The following is a 20,804-nucleotide window of genomic DNA, read 5'->3' as shown; positions in this document are numbered from 1 at the left end:
TAGCATCCATCTGGCATCAATTCAGGCACATGTCAAGAGCGTTCAATGCATCTTTTACAGCAATCATGTACAACATGATTTATGCACTCAAGGTTTAATACACATCGCCACTTTGTGCTGCTTACATTTCTATTCGCTTTGATTGACAGCGACCTATTAGCTCTCGATTGCACACGTCTCTGAGGGAACCGGCTGCTTATTTGTGGAGTCATCTGTATGTTATTGTTATTTTGAGAGCCTCCTCCTGATTTCAAAGCTTTACAAGAGCAGTTCTCCTTTTCCAGTCACCCACATTCCCCACTGATCCAAATATGTGTTTACTGAAAAGTGAATCAGTGGTTATTAGATGTCTCTCTCTGTCTCTGATGATAGTTTTACGAGAGGCAGCAGGTGAGAGGGGTAAGTAATTGTCAGACTTGCTGATTAAAGTGGGCTCTCACAGCCTTTGGGCTCCTTAGATTTGAATGATTTTGGCTACAAGAGCTTCTCATCATATTTTAGCTTCTCTGCTTAGATGACAGTGTCATTGGCCTTTTGTAACTTTTCATTTAAAGGGCAAGTCAAAGGAACATTAGGTTATAAAACATAGTACGATCATATTCATCTGCGTTCTTATAAGCAGCTGATTATGTAAATCGAGCCCTCCACTCACTGTTTAAGGAGGGAATCTTTAAGCACCTTGTGATTAGATTTCATGGAGACACGATTGAGATGTAGATATTATTGGTCTGGATAGTAAGATTTAATCAGATTTCAAAAGATATTTAATGCATCTTAACTTTTCAGCGTCAATGTACTCTAGAACTGAGTTAAAGCATTTTTTACATGTTCTACTTTTCAACCTGATAGCAAAGAAAAAGGGGTATTAATATTATTTATAGGCTAATCTATACATATATGTACTATACATATAACCCTGGCGGGCATCGGGGCCTTAGCCACCGACGTCACAGCCAGGGTAGCAACGAAATAGTGGCTGGTTCCCGTAGGAAGACAGCCACCCGTGACCGCAACTTCTGTATGACCATCTGCCCGCAGTGCGGGCAAGATGTGTCAACGAAAAATGCCTCAGTGTGCTGGACTCCCAGACACTCCGCAGCTATCGTGTCCATCCCCCTCCTCAATGAGAGTACCGCACCCAAGAGAACAGCAGGACATGCCGCGCTGGAGAATGCTCAGTCCTGAAAAGGACCTTTTTAGAAAAAATCTCTAACACCTCCGGAACCGCCCAAGGGAAGTTCGCTGCAGGTAGGGACGATCCACTGCTCTACGTCGTAGATCCGGCAATGTAATTTGTTTTTGTTCGTAGTCAGGAGCGAAGGCTCTGAAGAACAAAAGGTAAATGAATGCTGTACGCCGGCTTCCTTTTATACCTGACATCCGGGGGCGGAGACCGGCATGCAAATTTCATTCGCCAAATTTCATTGGCCTTCTCTATAGTAGTCGGAGTTGATTGGTTCTCAAGGGGGACCCCCTTCTGTCGTTCTCGACACAACGTCGAAAGACCGACAGAAAGGGAACTCAACTTTGTCAAGTTGCTAGACACGCCCACTTCCTGTCGTCAACAGTCACAGCCTCGCATTGTCACTGGGTGTTAAAGGCCGTCTGAACGTTGCTTAACTCAGCACCCCTGCCGATGCATAAACAGTGAGCTTACAAAACCGCAGCATTTTCTTGCAAAACTGTAAATAAGTTGTTTGTTCCTTTTACTATTGTAAAGTTATGTGCTTTGTGCTGTTTTGTTGTCTCGTCTGTGAATAAGAAGTGAGGTAATTGAAATGAAACATGAAAGGAAGCACAACTCTAAAGAGACCTCTGAGAAGAGGGTGGGATCTTTTCCCCTTTTATATTTTCAAAGCTATGAAGCTGCCTACGCTAGCTTTTTAAAGTTACCTAAATCAGGTTCAGTTGTAACTATCACTCTCATATCATCGTGGCTTCAGATACATACTCTATCTGGACCTTTTCCAACCCATCTTCACTAGCAGTCCTTCTCTCTTCATTTCACAGGGCTGGCCACCGTAAGCTGTCTGACCTCCTTAAGCCCGATTTTTTGTTCTGCAAAGGCCCTACAATGTAGCCTCTACGCTGTAGTCTACGAGTCGGTTTTCATTTATACGTCTAAATCGTTGTCCACTTCAAAAGGCAATGACAACTAGGCATCAGTGTTTACGCGCGAGTTGCTTGTGTAACCACCAAGACAAGAGCCGAAGAAGAAGGAGCTCGTTTGAGAAGCATTAGCAGTGATAGCGGCAAGAAAACAGTCACTTTTGTTGCAGATTTGAGATGTTTAATACAGAAGCACAAATATCTTACATAGATAATTCATTCGGGAATGCGTTTGAGTAAACATGACTCTATCGCAGGGTTTTTTTACCTGAGTTTCAAACAGACCAATCCCAGCGCTTGCAGTCCACATAGGGTCTGCATTGAGTTGACGAGTTGTTACATTTTTTGCGGGCAGCGCGTCAGGTTCTGCTTTAATAATTCACCATAAGCCTCTCCATCTCCCCAATGTCCCTTATACTGTCAATCAGCCTCTCGTCTATACTCTTCTTTTCCTTTATTCACAAGCCATGAGCATTTTAGAGTTATTACCCATAACCCCCTGCGCGGAATACTGCGTCATCCTTACATTGACAAACAATGGGCAGCTGAGTTAGTTCTCACAGGTACAGTCAGTTCATAAAATACTTTTGTTAGTCTGATTTGAGATGAATAGCAAAAGCAGGTCAAAGAGAAAAGGGCAGTAATTGCTGCTTCCCTGCTTGGCCTGTTTTTTCCGTCTGTCTCGACATATCCATTGACTAAGAGGAAAGAATAATAGTGCCTTAAAATACTGGACAATCTCGGCCATTTTGCTTGTAATGGCAGCTGTTATGGCAAGCGTGTTTTTGTTATTGACAATTTTTTAAATGTCCTTACAGATAAAGTGAACCGTGGCAAAAACATTAGAGGGTCCTCACTAGAAAAATAAGCAAATTAGTCAAATTATTGTAAATCTAATAAAGCCAACAGCATATTGTGGGTGATCATAAATCTGCTATAAAAACAATGGAAGTGTATGAGATTTACAACTATGATGAAATATCTTGTGTGTGTATTTGCTTACAAAGAAGTAAAATGAGAAAGGCAGAAATATATGCTATTGGTTATCACACTTTGATGTCACCATTGAATAATGCACCTGTGATACTGATCCATCCTTTTTAGTGAGCTTCAGATATTTCTGAAAGAGAAATATCTAGGAACAGACAGTTATGATGCTGTTATAGTCAGTATAAGATCACTACCTGACTACAAAGTTAATAGAAACTACTATCCATAAAGCTTATAGATAAAATCATGACAAAATGAAATTAACGCTTCAGGTGCTTCTGCTTCAGTACATTTATTTGGCATTGGACACAGAAGTGGTTTACCTATAATAGCATACAGTATCCTATGAGGTTACAATATTTCACTAGAATTCATGATGTAAAAAACCTGTTTTATGACAGACGTATCTTCCTCTCTCCAACGCTTAGTAGCGTTCTCAGTCAGTGTGTGGGTGAACATTACTATACGTCTGGTCTTTCAAGAGCCTAAGTCTCTGCAGTTTTGAGAGAAGCAGTTTATGTTTTATTTGTTGATTGGTCATGATTGTAAAACTGTAGCTATGTTTTAATTAACAAGCTTTTTGGAGTAATAAGCTAATTTCATGGCCTGCCCCAGAACCCCCATACACGAGTCTACAATCGCTATAACTGCAAAGATGTTAAATAATGCATTGAGAGATATGACACAGGCTCTTGGTAAACAAAATGAGTGTTGCTGCAAACTGTGCCAAAAAATCTGTATGTTTTTCATATCCCAGAATGCAATGCAAGGATGTCCATTTACAAGTCGGGTATCCAGATTTACAATACCAGTGCTATGCTGCTGCAGAAGTGTGATGTAAAGGTCTAAAGTCAAGCATATTTTTGTTTTGTTTTAGACAACAAACAGTGTTACAAAATCATGAGCAAATGAGATTATATTGCACTTCCAACATTTATGAGAAGGGAGCAGTTTTACGGGATGTGGCGATGTTTGATTTGTCTGTTTTTATTCATTCCCTTTTCAGACAGTGATAGTAGTTTACGATAATCCTCTAAAATGGCAAATCTCATAAAAAGAGATCACACTGCTTGTTTTGGAGCTGGAGCCCAGCTGGACTCTGAAGTCTGCAGACCACCTTGAAGATATCAATCACATTTTCCATTAATACACCACTGCGCAAAGAAGGAGAGGGTAGGACAGAGTGATCAGATACTGACCAGGGGTGACCTGTGTGTGTGTGTGTGTGTGTGCGTGTCTGTCTTAATGTCAGGGAAAGAGAGGCAATAGCAGTGTCTTTATAGCATGATGATATATTTTATTACTTGGAATGTCTTTCAGCAAACAGCTTCATTTAGGGAAACCCCCAATTTATTATGTTATCTGTGACCTTTGTGTAGTATATTTGTAACCACCAAGAGACTGAGAATCCATGCCTCTGTCTTAAAGCTCATTTAAATACCAGAACAGGTTGTCTGTATCTTTTTGAAATAGCACATGTCAGAGGTTTATATAATATACAGTGATGCAAATTAAGCATCTTCCACGTTAATTTTCATGTTGCTGTGTTATAATGCTGGAGATCAAATGCTAAAAGTTGAATATTTTGAGTTGAAATGGTTGATATGCAATCTGATGAACAGTACAGATACAAATTTCATTTATTAAATGTATATAAAAAATATACAACAATGGTTTTAATTGACTTTCACAAAAGTTTTTTGGAACACGTTTTGTGAAAGTCGATTAAAACGAATTGATATTATTGAGCTTTGGTGTACCGAATTTGTATGTTTTATGTGTATATGTGATTCGTTTTTGGTCAAGCACCCAAAAGTTGATGTGTGTTCTTTTGCTGTGTTTTGCAGAACTCTAAAATCTATCTAATCTATGCATTGTTTTTACTTTGCATTTACTGTAACATTCAACCAATAATGCATCCTTTGTTGTCGGATGAAAACATTCTAGATGTTAGCAGCATTGAGTTGCTTCAAGGATGAGGAATGAAAATGACTCTGAGACTGATTCTATCGCCATGGCAATCTCATAGCCGCCCACTCATGTGAAAGCTCACGCTCACATATGCATCCAAAACTCATCCAAGCGTTGACTCTGATGTTGTTGGTGTAAGTAAATGGGGTTCAGTTGGTCGTTCAGAGCCTTAGGCTAGTAGAGGGTTGAGAGTTTATGGTCTCGTGGGTTCATTTACATGTTTCTATTTGGATCACTAGTGCTAAAATATATTTAGTTCTGTCTTAAAGGTTCTACGGCTGACATCTCTCTCTCTTTCTCACCTCCGTCATCGGGGTAAAGCAATAACATTGAACCAACAATGAACAGCCATTCAATGGAGACTCATTTAGCTTCATTGAGCTCAAAGATAAGATTAGATTCTTTCACTGCCGCATAGATCCAACTTAACCTCCAAGGAACGAGGACATCTCTCCATCGGTACGGACAGTTATTTTATATTTCTGTTATAGATGTAAAGCTATAATTCATGTTTTGTGGTGCACTGAAAGATAACCAAGACAACGAGCTGTCTCAGCAAAGCTCACATATCCACTCAGTGAATGAGAACACACAGTACAGGCTTCTAACTACTTTGATGCGTTCTGTTATGTCACACCATAAAAACCAGTCAGCAGTTGTCAGTGGCTGTAACTCTTTGTACTTTATCTAATGTTGTGTTATGAAATTGTCCACATAGCTGTTCTGCAGCTCAACCATGGAAAACAGAATTAGCAACCCATTAAGTTGCACTGAAAATGTCAAAATAGACGTAAAGTCAACACTGATATAAGCCGTACTCCTCCTTCACCCGTAACAGGGAACAGCACTTGTTTTACAGGGCCTTTTAGTCGGAGCTCAGGGAGTTTGCTGCCATCTGGCTGAGGAAACTCTCCATTCTACAGCATATCACTGGGGAGTGACAGCCGAGAAAAACACATCAACTATATGCAGACATCAGAGCATAAAGATAGTCTCTTTTCTAAACTCTCTCCTGTTTTGTATTTTGCCAATACAAAGCACCTTTAACAAATTGTATTTCTTTGCATGTTTTTGTACTTTGACATGTAAGGAGTAAGGTCCAGAGAGACTTTGCGTTTGTAAATATCTGTGCCGGTCTTTGGCAGGTTTCTCTCAACAGCTCTTAATCAACACTTACAAGCTTCTTCTCATTTTTAACAATTTGGAAATGAAGGAAAATTATGTTCTGTTTTAAATTGCAGTCGCTCTGTTCCAAAACATAGTGAGCTGGCTACGTAAGCAGCATTTTCACTGCTATCACTGTTTTGAAAGGTATGCAGCACAATGATGCTGATTTTTCAAATACTTCTGTGACATTTCACATTTGTTTCTTAGATAAATCGTCTGATATGTTAATATCTTTATATGACCAATGTTTAACTTTTCAGTACTTTTTCCTCGTCTTTTTTTATTTCAAACTTTTTAATGAGCCTCTGAGCATTTGTGCTGACCAGGTGATGCTGAAGATAATAACAGTAACATCAGCCCACACAGACATTACATTTTATATCTAGAATTATTGTTTTATTCTGTTATATTAAATGAATACCTGTGCAAATGCCGTAGAATTTCTCTTGTTTTAGATCTAGGCATGATGAAAGAAAGCCGCTTGGTGTGGTCTGAGCAGCTGCATGCTCGCAAATAAATGAACCTTCCAATTACAACCAGAAGGGAATTACAGTCTCATGCCATATGAGAACTGTTGTAAGTTCCACAAAAACTTTGTCTTTACTTCTTCAGAAAACCACCTGCTATAAAGAGCAAATATACTGGTTTGAGGAACCTTTAATATAGGATCAATAACTTTTATTCTTCAAATAAATATATTGCCAACTCTGAGACAGCCAACCCATACAGAGAAAATAATGGTACATTAATTGAACAGTATTGCCAAACCATGATGCAAAAACAGTTTTTTAGGGTATTAGTCTTATGAGACACTGCTAAGGCCCACAGAATATTTGAGGGGGATTATTTATTGAAAGGCATACTCGAGTGAAACCTTTCTGTGTGAAAAGTGAAACAGTATCTAAAACTGACAGCATGTAAAATGTGTCTATGACTGGCAAAATAGAATCCACAGGTAAAGTGGAATTCATCTTTTTTTGACAGTGGAGGTGTGTCTGTCTGCTGCTAGAAGAAAAATGAACAGGAAAAAATCGAGAAAAGACTGTGTCTGTGTGTGTGTGTAGCTTGGGATGTTAGAAGCTCATGGTCAAGGACACGACTCTCTGTGGTTCAAGAACTCTGAAAGATAACATCTGAGCCTGATTTTATTTTTGATGAGATGTCTACTCCATTACAAAGCTAACATCTTGAAAAGCTGTCCCCCTTGAGATAAAACCATATTATCCTGATTGTGATTGGCAATCTTGTGACCCTTCAACCAAACCTCTTACTATGTTAGGTCATGTTTGAAGGACGAATACGATTTTGTTATTGGAACTATTAAACGCTGCAGTTTTGAATAAGCTCACATTTGACCAAACATTTTATTCTACTACAGTTTCAATAAGTACACCAATGTGAGGCAGATTACCTGTGGGGTATCTTTATTTGTTCAGAATATGTTACTATATTACTACATGTTGAACATTTGTCTTTTGAATAGTATTTTATGTTTTAAAAAATCATGCCTGGAATGTCATTATATATATATACTGTATAATGACATTTAACATCTGTGATGAATGTGAAGAACAACTTTTGCTAAGTGAATACTGACAGTTCACCCAAAAAGGAAAATTCTGCCATCTGTTGCTCCAGATCTGTATAAATAGTTTTTGTTCAGATGAACAAGGAGAAAGATATTTGGAAGAATGCTTGTAACCAAACGATTCTAGCGCATATTGACTACCAAAATAGGAAAAATGTCAATGGTACTCAAAAGTGCCTCAGAACAATTTGCTTACCTGCATTTTTCAAAATATCAATATTATAATTAAGAAATTTTACTTTACATATTTGCTTCATGTACTCACACTTTAGGGTGAGTAAATGAAGACATAATTTTCCTTTTTGGGTGTATTGTTTCTTTAAAGCAAAGTAAACAAACCTATAAACTAAAATGGCATCTATGAGATGTTCATATTCATTTCTAAGACCTGAATGAGACAGAGAATTAGACAGCCAGTATTAGTCGATATTGTGTTCACAAGCCTCAGGATTTACAAGGGATCAACAACAGCATTACAAGGCTATCGGGTGCAATTACATTTAGGAAAAGGGTGCAGAATCACCCCACTTCTCCTCCATAGTGTGACAGATACTGCCGACGTCCAGAAAGAGCGTGTAAACTCCTCCATGGTAGAGTAGATAAATACCTGAGACAGTCTCATTCAGTAGATTAATGTTTTGTCTCAGTTTCATTGCTAGCCCTCATCCAAGGTGCACTTTAGGGGACTGTAAGAACGAACCGAGTCACGTCCCCTGTGAACCTGTGACTGAGGCAATTTAATGGCAGTTTTTTTTCTCAAGAACGACAAGAGAAGCGTCAACAGCCATGTCCTTCTTTCTCACTTTCTCAAGAACAGACCTGATCTCATTTGAGATACCGAGCGCTGCATACGATCAATGTTTGGGGGCTGTAATATAGCAGTCATTCATGGTAAAACTTGATTCTAGGTGTTTACTAAAGTGACTGGGTGGTTTTATTCTGTGTAGCTTGTAACAGAAGGTTTCCAATTTCGGTGTTAGAGACCTTGGTTGCTTTGAGGAATGTTTATAAGGAGCAAAATTCCCAAAAGGCTCATAGCTTTAAATAAGAAACTCTAGCCAGCTATAGAGAGAGCTTATTTTGGGCTCACGGTGTGTGTGTGTGTGTACGTGTTTAGGGGAAGCAAATGGGCTTGAATCCCCACAGTCTGCACCTGCCTCACATTCTGTCTTTCCTCACACTATGACATCAAGGTATAACCACCTTCATACTTTCCAGCCATACTGCTCCCTCACATTTCCTGGATAGGTCGGAATTCTTGGCACAGAGTCAGTGAGCTAAGCCCTATATTTGTTACAGATGAGAGAGCATCCCATCATGCATCGTTCACAATGTTACACGATAACTCACACCTACATGTTGTGTTTATATACTGTAGATGAGGATAGTTTTGGGAGAGATTCTTAAAAGGGATTTCAATGAGTTTGTTGGCATTTTCAAACACTGGCTCCCAAGGGCACCAACCTAACTTTTCTGTCTTTGTAGAAACACACACTGCGAACGTATCCACTTTTATTCATTTTGCTCCAAATTTAACCACGCCATTATTTTCCTGTCAGCCTGTGAAATTCTAGTTATTGTGTAGGCGGTGGGTTTTGAACCTTTACACTCAAAGATCTTGATACAGCCTTTTATAACCTTCCAAACTTTTAGACAGTCAAATTACCCCAATTTGATTGCATGCCAAGGAAAAGAGAGCTCTCGTTAGAAAATGAAGCAAAATATTTCTGACTAAAGAAAGCAAAAATGTCATCTTTATTTGTCTTTGTGAAAAAGCATCGTTCTTAGCCTACTGCTGTTAACACATTCACAGATCCTCGAGAGATACAATCTTTTGCTCCGAGTTCATCTTGTTTACTCCACTGCATTAAAGAGAAGCGAAAATAAATCAAATACGCGCACTCTTAAATCTGCCACAGAGCACATACCTGCAGCACAGCTGCCATTTCTTCAGCTCCAGAGAATTCTAAGATGGAATGAAGATGTATTCCAAGGGTCTGATTTACTGAAGACATTATGCAAAATCTCATAGCCTTGGGGAAAAGTGGTAACATGATAATTGATCTTTTCGTAACTTAGTAAATCAAATAGTACAAAAAAGCGTCATTCAGTTATTGTATGATCTCACATTTCTGTGAAAGTTAACAAAAATACAATGTTTCAATAAAGCTACGCTCGGCTAAATGTTTCCCCACCTCCCCATCAAAATATATGAAGCAATTCAAATGTGAAATACATGTCTCTCTTAAGGTCCAGTGTGTCCAGCAGTTTTGGAGGGTCTATTGATAGAAATGCTATATAATATACATAACTACGTGTTCAGAGGTGTATAAAGACTTTCCATAATGAAGTGGTATGTTTTACTACCTTAAAATGAGTTATTTTTATCTGCATACACCGCGTTCCCCACAGACAAACTGCTCTACGGGACGTGTTTTGTAAATAAGTTGTTTCCTTTGCCAAAGAAGCAAAAATGTGACAACATCTTTGTCTTGTGCCAAGGTTCAAGGTTCAAAGTTTATTATAAGCCCAAATGGCAATTTTTGATGCACCATAAGATTTGTAAGCATATCATACAAGAACAAAAACCAAAACAAAGAAACATAACATAATACAAGAAATAAAAAACACAACATTCAGACATCGCACAAATTTAAAAGCCTTACTGCGGTAGGAATAAAAGAGAATCTATTCCAATTGCTTGGGCATACTATAACATACACCAAACGTAAGCATTATAAACTCATGGAATGGTGGGTGAGTACAATCTGCAAGAATAGCTTTAGCTTTCTGTTGAACAAATTGTTCAAAGGTATCTAATAGCCCAGTCTGTGTAAAGCCAATACTACCTTTGTTAACAATGCCATTTAATGAATTTCGGTGCATAACATTTACATCACTGTACCAACAGAATATAGAAAAGCAAAGTACAGATTCAATATAAGATTTATAATACATGGTCATAATAGTCCCACTAATATTAAGGGTAGAGAGCCTTTGGCCTTTCCTACATACTGCTTCAGCATGAGTATCGAAACATAATTTGTTATCAATGATAAGCCCAAGATACTTGTAACTACTAGCCCATTTGACCATTCACTATGGCTGGTTGAGGAGACGAGGGACTAGATCTAAACTCAATTACCATATCTCTGGTCTTCTTAAATTTACTTGCAAAATAGAATGTCAGAAAATCATTCACCACTGGACCGTGACCATTCTCATCCTTGTTCAACAAACTAACAATTACAGTATCATCATCACGTGTGTTTACTTACACAATCATTAGTATATAGAATGTAGAGCAGGGGTGAGAGGACACATCCCTGAGGAGAGCCTGTGGATGTGGTAAGGCTGTCTGAAACTGTACTGTTTACTCCCCCCCCACCAACTTAATTTCTAATTTAAACTCTGATATTAATTTCTTTATTAAAACATGAGGCTGAATAGTAGTAAAAGCTGATGAAAAATCTACGAAGAGCAATCTAACATGGGTTTTTGATCCCACCAGATGTTTTATTATCATGTTTAACAAGGTGGATGAGGCATCCTCAACACCTTTTTTAGCCTGATAAGCAAACTGCAATGGAAAGGCTTTGAGTGTTCAATATACGTTCATGCCTGACAAATTTCTCAAAGCATTTCATCACCAATGATATCAAGGCGACAGGTCTAAAGTTGTCTTGTTTCAGGTACCGTAGTGCTTTGAAATAGATGACGGAGAGGTGGAGTGAGCCGTTAGTTGCAATTCGCAACCTCACCACTAGATTCCTCTAAATTTCATACACTGGACCTTCCAATTTTGTATTATTTTAATAAATTTAATGTACGCATCATAAAAATGAAATAGGAGACTTTGGCCTCAAAAGGTTGAAGACCTGTTTGCTAAATATATGGGGTTGGTTTAACTGCTGGTTTGCATCAAATACTATTAATGAAAATGAATGAAGCACTTATCGATGACAGCAGCTCCCAATTTACAATATATAAGCGTTTTATGGCATATTTTGATCTGCCAGGGATGAAAGAAGCACTCACTCTGTTTCAAAGTATATTTTGCCTCACATCATGTGGTTTCTTTTTACACACAAAGAACAGTGCAGGGTTTTTACGTAAATAATAACCCACAATAAATGTGTTGGCTTTGAGTAATGAATACAAACAAGCATTTTTAACATCTTTTTCTCTCTTTCCTTTTCTTTTTCTCCCCTCCTCCATTCCTCCTGCCCTCTCCTATCTTCGCTGGAGCAGTGGATCACTTGGGCATTGAGTTCATGGGTAAGGAAAATAAAGCTTTTTCCTATTGGCACAGCGATGAATCATGCTTGCAGAGTTTACATGAGCCGAGGCAGCCGTGTATCTGCTTTGTGCAGCTGTGCCTGTCTTTTCATTGCATGTGTTTGAATGTGAACATTGCTGTTATCTCTTTTGACTGTGCACTGTATGTGGGCTAAAATGTTTTCCTTCTTGAGTTCTCGCAACAAATAGCTTCTATATTTAGAGAACAGAGTCTTCCAGAACAAGAAAGCATTTACAGAAATGTAATAATTTAAGGATAAGACTGCTTTATTTAGTTTTGACTGGTGTGAAAGTTGTTCCGCCTTCTTTTTGGGTGAACCGCTACTTCGACATCGTATACTTGGGTTCACTTCTATGGTGTGTTAATAATCAAATAAGCACCCTGTGCACTTAGTGTAGTGTGCGTTTAGTTGTACAGTCGGGTAAAAAAAAGAATCATCACAGTTCCTCCTTTTACTCATTCTTCATTCTCTAACTACCCTTCCCTCTCCTCCAATCAATTGCCTGCATTCCACTGCAGAATTCTAATGCTCCTTGGTCTCCCTGGAAACGGCAATGAAGTGTTGAGAGGACAGAGAGGGTGAATTCATATTGTTGGCATAGTTTCTGAGGTAACCATTTAGATGTCTGTGTGGGTAACACAGGTATCAGTGTCTAATAAAATGTACTGTGACGAGTATTCAACTTGGTGAAGTTTTCTAGATATATAGGGGTAGCCTATATGCAACAAAACACTTACTGTATGTACAGTATATGCCACCAATAATAATTTGACATCATGATAGTTTTAGATTGTTTGTTATGTTTGTGTTTGGTCTATGCATCGCCCAAAGAGCATTTTCTTTGCTGTGACTTTGATATCACATTTTGCCATAAAGGGACAGTTCACCTAAAAATGAAAAATTCTGACATTATATACTCAGCCTCAAGTTTAATGAAACTAAACAGTTCTTGAACCCCATTGACTATCATGGTAGGAAAAATTACAATGGTAATCAAAAGTGCAACAAAACTGTTCCCACATTCCTCAGAAAGACATGTATAAAGACATTTTTCCTACAATGGTAGTCAATGTTGGCCAACATCTGTTTGGCTACAAGCATTCTTCCAAATATCTTCCTCTGTGTTTATCAGAACAAAGAAATGTATATGGATTTGCAACAACTTGATGTTGAGTAATGATGAAGAATTTTCATTTTTGGGTGAACTATCCCTTTAATGTAAAACATCTATCAGTTTTTGGATTATAGCACTTGGAAGATTCTCAGGACTGGAGATTGTTGGGCGAGTCTGGGTAACAGACCAGATGGATTTTGTTCGCGTTGATTTCCAATTTCCATTGCCGGGGCTTTCAATGCGTTTTTGATTGAGAGAAGCAGGTTCTTCACTTTGATATTCCAATTTTGATTTTGATTTCTTTGTCCAACTTTCTGAAATAGAGAAACTCACCATCTTCAGCAATCTTGTAGATAAATCAGGCTCTGTAACTCATCAAGTTAATGACTGAACTGCTTTCCAGAGCGACATTCACAAGCATTTTAACCTCAACACTTTAGTTTTGTCATGGCCTGCCCACAGCACTTTAGATTTTATTTAATTTAAGGTAGATTTACATATTTACCTTATATAGGGCATTTTGGTCACTTATGTCTTTGGTTAAACCGAGGGATGTCATTGTGGTTTAAACAAAGCCAAGACAAAGTCTTAATGAGAGGTACTTTTAATAAAAAGAGTACTGCATCCATAGAGCATTAATCGGGCTCCAGGGAGGCGATTTTGTTACATTGTCTCCAATCTGAGCGACACTTTGTTTGCAAGGGGCATCATTAAAATCTATTGAATCACCTAAGGAAACCCCATTATTAAGCAGTAGATTACATATTTTTAACTATGGTCTCAGGTCCCTATTTTAATATACATACATGTTTTGATACCAGAAGACACTGCAGTTTTGTATAAATTTATGCAAAATGCACATAATGGTGTGTGAGAAGCAGGGCAGTCTATAATAACTCTGAGAAATGTTTAACCTTTGTTTAAATCGGATTTCATCAAATTAATGACATGATGATGAATTGTGTAAAACAGAGTTAATCACAAATAAAAGCGTTGCATTATTCTGGTGGAAAAAAAAACATTGAATAGACTTTGCAAAGAGTGGCTTTAGGAGTCAATATGTTGTTTTATTTCAATATCACTGAACATAAGGCTATCACTGGCCCACAGCCCACAGTTTGAAATCAAGTTTGATAATCTGTCCGAGACACACATAACACACACTCATACAGAGAGGGCCATGATTAATTGCACTAATTTTCAGAATCCATTTACTTTCTTACAATTAATCACACAAAATGAATGTGGTCAATTGACTGCACAAGTAGTCCTTTATGCAAAGCGTCTTGCTGGACACAATGGTTGTAGCTCATGGCAAAGTTTTTTGTGGGTCTTGAACCAGCAACATTCCGTAACTTCCTCTGATCTCTTATTAAGACTCTTTACAGGAGTCTGGATTTCCACAGCAGAACTTAAGAAAAAAGAGTAAGAACAAAAAAATCGAGCTGTCAGAATTGTTATTCTCCATTGGCAGGTTAGACTTAGGCGTGTTCCAAATGAACCCTCACCTTTTCAATTCTTCTCAAATTCAAGTGATGATGTAAGTCAGTACAGAGCCATGAGAAGTCTGAGGGTCTATCGGTTATAAATGTGTGTATTCGGGACAGACTTCAGGTCAACATAAAATGAAAAATGGACCCTGTTTGCTTTTTTAATGTGTATTCTTGGTCACGTTGTACACAGTGCACATCATTGGGGTTAGGACCTCATTAACCTGCCTGCCGTAAACTGGGACACCTTCCATCAATGGGCCCTCTGAACAACTTTCACTTCTGGATAAGTTCAAGCAATAGAACAGAAAATTGTAAGAGAAAATGTAGTCCTTGCAGCAGAGTTCTCTCTAAAGTGTGCATGTGCATGTCCATATGCTTCTGCATATATCAAACAAATCTACATTAAAGACTATTATTAAATAACAGCTAAATTAATGTTATGCATTTTTGTCTTTAGATCAAGACACACATTTTTTATTTTGATATGAAGAAACTCATTTAAATAAATAGAAATAAAACAAATATGTTATATAAACATCAGTGTTTTCCAGGAGATAATAACTGATAAAACCTATTATACATAAACACACCAGATCAACAAGTGTTGCAATACACACAATAAGATGTGATCTTCTGTTTCGATTTCATAAAAAAATCCATTTGCTGTTAGCAATATTCTCGCTTGAATATATATTTTTTCTCTGTAAACTATGATTGGTCAAAAGGATGGACTATTGGGTGACCCATTAAGGTTGCTAAAATGAAGTCCTTTTACTTGTTAATCATAAAATGACAAACAAGACACTGCGCTGTCTCATGGATGTCAAGTTCACATAAAGTGTGTTATTTGGGACAGAGTCTGTGAAGTGCCTGCCATCTAAATATCATATAAATGCTGTGTGTATATAAATATTGAGAAGTTCATACCTTTCTCACACAGCTGTAGGAGGCAGCATGGCAGCTTGTTTAAGCCTTTGGTTTTGTGTGCAATGATTTGATAGCTGACACGTCAACATTCAGAGCTGAGTAAAACCTGTAAAGAAAATGTCACGTCTTCTAAGTGGACTACATAAATGAAAGAGAGGGGAGTGATTCCTGCGGCGTTTTACTTCAAGACCTCATACTGAGCTTGCTTTCCTTTTAAGTGCGAATGAGGGGAAAAGAAGAAAGAATCTTCTGTAAGAAATTTTGATTCAAAATGCTTTACATCCCTGTATAGAAGCCAACATTTTTGGTTTATGACTACACAACGGACATTCACAAGGCAATGCACAATGCTCACTTAAAGTGTGCGTCAAAGCAGTCACTCATTTTCAACTAATTTATTACACAAACCTTTGTCATTGTTATCAAATAATAGAGCAGTTTAATTTTCAGTGTGTTCTTACATATTCTCAGTTTGATCTCACAGAACAATTTAATTCAGTTTCTTCAAATGCTCTCACAGCTGTTTAAATTCTGAAACTGGGTTGCAAGTTTTGTAGTCTTGGTTACGTTTTCTATATGTGGGCACTTTAATCAGAAGGACCCTATACAATTATTCACAGCAGGTTTATTCACCTAGTCCTGCATTGAATGTCATAAAACTGAGACACATTACCACGTTTCTTCCAAATCACTGATTGAATCGTCTTAATGAAATACTTCATTGAGTCTGAAGACTGATGACTTTGAGTTGCTGAAATGATCAAGAAAGGTATAAAAAAATTAAATTAATAATTATAAAAATATAAAATTATTTAATAAAATAAGTTCCAGTCATTTGCAATGGCTGTATGACTGAATATAATTGTCATAATTAAACAATTACTCACATTTATCATAAAATCAGTACAATCTAACTTTCAATACTAGACATCAACTTCATAGGATTTGTAACGTTTGTACATAATTGTAATTTAACATACATTTGAGAAGTTGATACATTGATATTTACAAATCAGTGTCTGTTCACAAATAAAACGTAATGCACTACGTAACTCTAACCCTTCATTTGGGCTAAGAAAGTGACCTACAAATGAGAGCATTTAACTTTTTGTCTATGGAGTCAACCATAGTCTAAAATGTTATGTTTTAAAATAGGAAAAGAGTACAAATGTACAGTACAAATACACACAACACAGAATGCAGAAGCAACAGTGTTACTGGTCCCAGGTAAAGTGTTTTCTTAAGGACACAGTAAGAAATAAAGTGCCGTAGATAAAATAAAATCACCATTCTATTTTATGCACATTTTTACATGTTTTTCGTGTGCTCAAAACACTTAACAACAAATCCTCCTTTGTGTTTTCTGCACAGCATATGTACTGTAAAAAGTAAAAAAAATATGAGGAAATGAAACATTTTTATGTTGTACAGCAGCTTGTCACACTCACAAAGAGAGAGAGAGAGAGAGAGAGACTGATATTTTGAGAAGATTGATGATATCTGTAAAAGTATGGGGAATAATAGCAGGCTTGGAATGAAAGAACAGATAAATTAACATAAACCATCTCCCATAAGCACCCATCAAGCTCTTCTCTGTGAGAGATTGTACCTGGAAGAGAAATGATATGTGAAATGATACCTGGAAGAGGATGAGGTAATGTGCTGGAGTGGGCACAGAATGCAAAAAGAGGATGAGCTAACACCACCTCCCTACCTCTCTCTGCTATCTGTGTTCCTGGATTCCATTCGCTCTAATTATGATGAGGGTGGACACATAATGGCATGAGTTAATAAATCAATTTGTAAAACACAAGAAGCCATGAATAAATATAAGCAAGAGACACAACCGTATCGATGTATTCAAAAGATTGTGTTTTGGTGCTTTTTTTCAAGTCGATTGAGTGGATGTACAGTATGTGAATCTTTAGATAATCTGTTGAATTTATAACTTTGTGAAGCTATAATGCTGTCTATGTATTTCAGCTGGGACACTTTTAACATTCCTTTGAAACTGACCTTGTGAAGCTCGTATCAGTGTTTTAACTTTAGTCCCAGCATATACAGCGCATTCATTATCATTCTGATGTGATGTTTGTGGCAACCGCTTCTATACTCTGTTGTGTCTGTGTATAATCTGATTGATTGCCTATTAACACTTGTGAAGGCAAGAATGATTTACTCTTTCATATGAGAAATGACAGCTGCTATTTTTCACACTTAATAGTGTCCATTTAAGCCCTATCACTTGCCCTGAGCTATCCTTCCTCAATAAGAAAACGCCCCTATTACTCCCCTCATTTCAGGGATTTGGTTTCAATTCAACTGTGCTTTTCAGATAACATTTGCTCACTTTTTTTTAATTCAAGCACCCACTTGAGCAACCAGGCGTGTTTTCATATTCCTAGTTATCTCCCATGCAACAGAAAATATTTATCCACGCACCGCTTCCGTAGACAGATTTGAATATGCGCTGTGATCTTGGGTTTTGTATAACAGAGAATGCTTTGCTCATATCGCCTGCTTTTTCTTTGTCTTTCTCGTCCCAACAGAGAGCAAGGAGGTGTACAAAAGACAAGTGATGTCTATCACTTGTATTGCCATGGGGATCAGCTTTCTAGGCACCCTTTGTATGGCTCTCTACTGTCGGAACAAGTAAGTGGACCTCAGAATTAATCAAAGCTTGAGCTTTTCCCGAGGGCATATCATTTGGAAAAAGGGGTTACAACACCATAACAATATAGAGGAAAGAGCTGCTTCTGTATGGAAGCCTAGAAACATAATGACTGGAGGAGGGAACGTAATTACTTTCTTACTTTCTTTTAAAAGCACACGCATATCTGCTGGCCACATTTACAAAAAGGAATAAATTCAAAAAAAATTGGCCTTTGCCATGCTTCACTTTTCTTTGAATGTGTTGCAGCTTCTGCTATTCAACACGGCTCATATTTAATTGAGATATTCACAATTATTATAGGCATACTATTCTGTAAAAATGGATGACAGCATGAATAGGGATATATCCATGAGTTGGGTCAAGTTAATCAGTAAATCAAAAAGTCTGTCTTCAATGACCAAGCGACACCAATGACACACGGTACTCTTAGTGAGCACCCTGAAAAAATAAATAAATGACATGTTAGTGCGGCAGAAACGATCCCCTAGGAAAATAACAGTGGGCTGCCTTCAGAGCTTATTTTAAAAAGCGATGACGTGTGTGCGTGCGAACGAGTGTGGTAGTCCGTGTTCGTCTAAATAAATATCCCACCATATGTATACATATCACATTATGTTGCTTTACAGGAGGCGGAGAGAAAAGCTTCAGGCTCACTTAAAAGAAAGCCGCAGCCAGAAAAACTACAACCTCAATTCTTCCAGTCTGGTCCTCAAACCCAGCCTTAGGCCTCAGTCCGGTCTGCAGCTGCAGAAGGTAAAGAACTCTTCTTTAACCCCTGTGTTAAACATGCTTTGTATCTGGAGAGTAACTGAATGTACTTAAGCAAGATTTCTACACCTTGTATTCTGATGCATCTCTTATACAATTTAAATGGAGCATATCCAATGACTTGTTCCTTTTTTAAATAAAACAATAGCCTTTAATTTACATAATACAAACAAAAATACTGGTTACACTATACAATAAGGTATTTGTGTACATTAGTTAATGCATTAGCTAACGTGAACTAACAATACTTCTAAAGCATTTATTAATCGAAGAGGCTGTTTACACAAGACCGTTTCCAACAGAAAAAACCCAAAACACTTATGCGTTTTGTCTGTCCACTTACACGGAAACAGCGTTTTAGGGAACTGAAAACATAAACTTCTGAAAATGGGTCTCAAAGTGCAACTTTATGTAAACTACAAGACGTAACTATCTGAAAACGATGACGTCTCGCCCATGCGTACTACGCGTTCGGTCACGCAGGTATAGCCAAAACAATATGGCGGCTTCCCACATTGTGAGCTCTCGCTGCTCGGCTATGTATTAACGGTTTCCCAGCAAAATATGGATTTTCTTCACCAATGAGACCAGTGGAGAAACACTTTTTACATTTGGCAGACTTTAAACACGCAAATTAGTCAAACACGGTATTAAAAAGCACTTTTGGCTAGTTACTATGCATGTGTATGTGCAAAGGCACGTCCAGTTTGTTTACACAAAAAAATCGCAATTTATTGGCCTGGAATGCATACTACAGCGGTTTTATCCATTTTCCTGGATCCGTGTAAATGCAGACAGTTTTGATAACGCTGTCATGTGTACGTGAAACTTTTCAAAAACGCAAAGGAAAAACTTTTACGTTTTTCATTGTGTAAACGTTGCCCTAGTTCATGTTAATTTAAGCATTTACAAATACACATTGTATTAATACATTACTAACACATTTTTAAACTCAAACGTTTTAACTGGTAACATTAGTTAATGCAACATTAAATAACACGAACAACTGAATTGACATTAACTTACATTAGCATGGATTAAAACATGCTGAAAACTATATAACTCATTGTTAGTTCATGTTAGTTAATTTATTTACTAATATAACCTTTTTGTGAAGTGTTACCGATGTTTAAAATTTTGAATATATAATAATCAATAAATAAACAATTATGTATTACAGTTTGGATTTACTCTATACATGTGGTTTTAACCCAAATCTTCAAAAGGGCCCATGAGAGACATGCATTCACACGATCAGATCAGTGATTAAAACTAAGAACACCGGAAACCTCACACCACTTAAAGTTTTTCAAAGTTTTTAAATCTTTGAATGAAGACAAACACACTAATAATGGTAGTCAAGCTAGTCCATCGTCAAGGGTTTGTGATTACTTTATGTGGTTTCTGACGTTCCATCTCACAGTCTTGTGTGCCAGTAGAGACGGTAGACACTGCATTATTTTTCCTGAATCCCACTGTGGGATTTGTTAATATTCCTCACTTTCTCAATATTTTCAGCCAGCAGATCCATCACAGATAAGCCGATACAGGCTATTTACATGGTAAACACGGTGGTAATTTGACTGTCACTCAAACCCGGTGAGATGTTTAATCGCTACAGCAATCACAAGCTGTCACGGACATGCAAATGCCAGCCAAAGCAATCAAATATAGTCGGGTGACAAGGATAGCCAAGCATTTG

The 20,804-nt window shown here is 37.6% G+C and overlaps 1 protein-coding gene across 3 annotated transcripts in view; it reads left to right on the top strand.

Annotated features, from left to right (window-relative positions):
• Window positions 1–20,804, top strand: part of LOC130432049 (pro-neuregulin-3, membrane-bound isoform) — a 266,697-nt gene that overhangs the window by 229,698 nt on the left and 16,195 nt on the right. For 2 of the 3 annotated variants that reach the window (XM_056761277.1, XM_056761275.1), the window contains exons 4-6: window positions 12,077–12,103; window positions 18,210–18,312; window positions 18,961–19,087. In XM_056761277.1, the coding sequence (XP_056617255.1) occupies window positions 12,077–12,103; window positions 18,210–18,312; window positions 18,961–19,087 (257 nt within the window). The remainder of the gene's footprint in view (window positions 1–12,076; window positions 12,104–18,209; window positions 18,313–18,960; window positions 19,088–20,804) is intronic. The other variant, XM_056761276.1, reaches the window with a different exon arrangement.

The sequence above is a fragment of the Triplophysa dalaica genome, chromosome 11 (assembly GCF_015846415.1).
Source record: "Triplophysa dalaica isolate WHDGS20190420 chromosome 11, ASM1584641v1, whole genome shotgun sequence".
Taxonomy (NCBI): Eukaryota; Metazoa; Chordata; class Actinopteri; order Cypriniformes; family Nemacheilidae; genus Triplophysa; species Triplophysa dalaica.
Note: the sequence above shows the minus strand (reverse complement) of the source record. Positions and strands in the feature narration are given on the sequence as shown.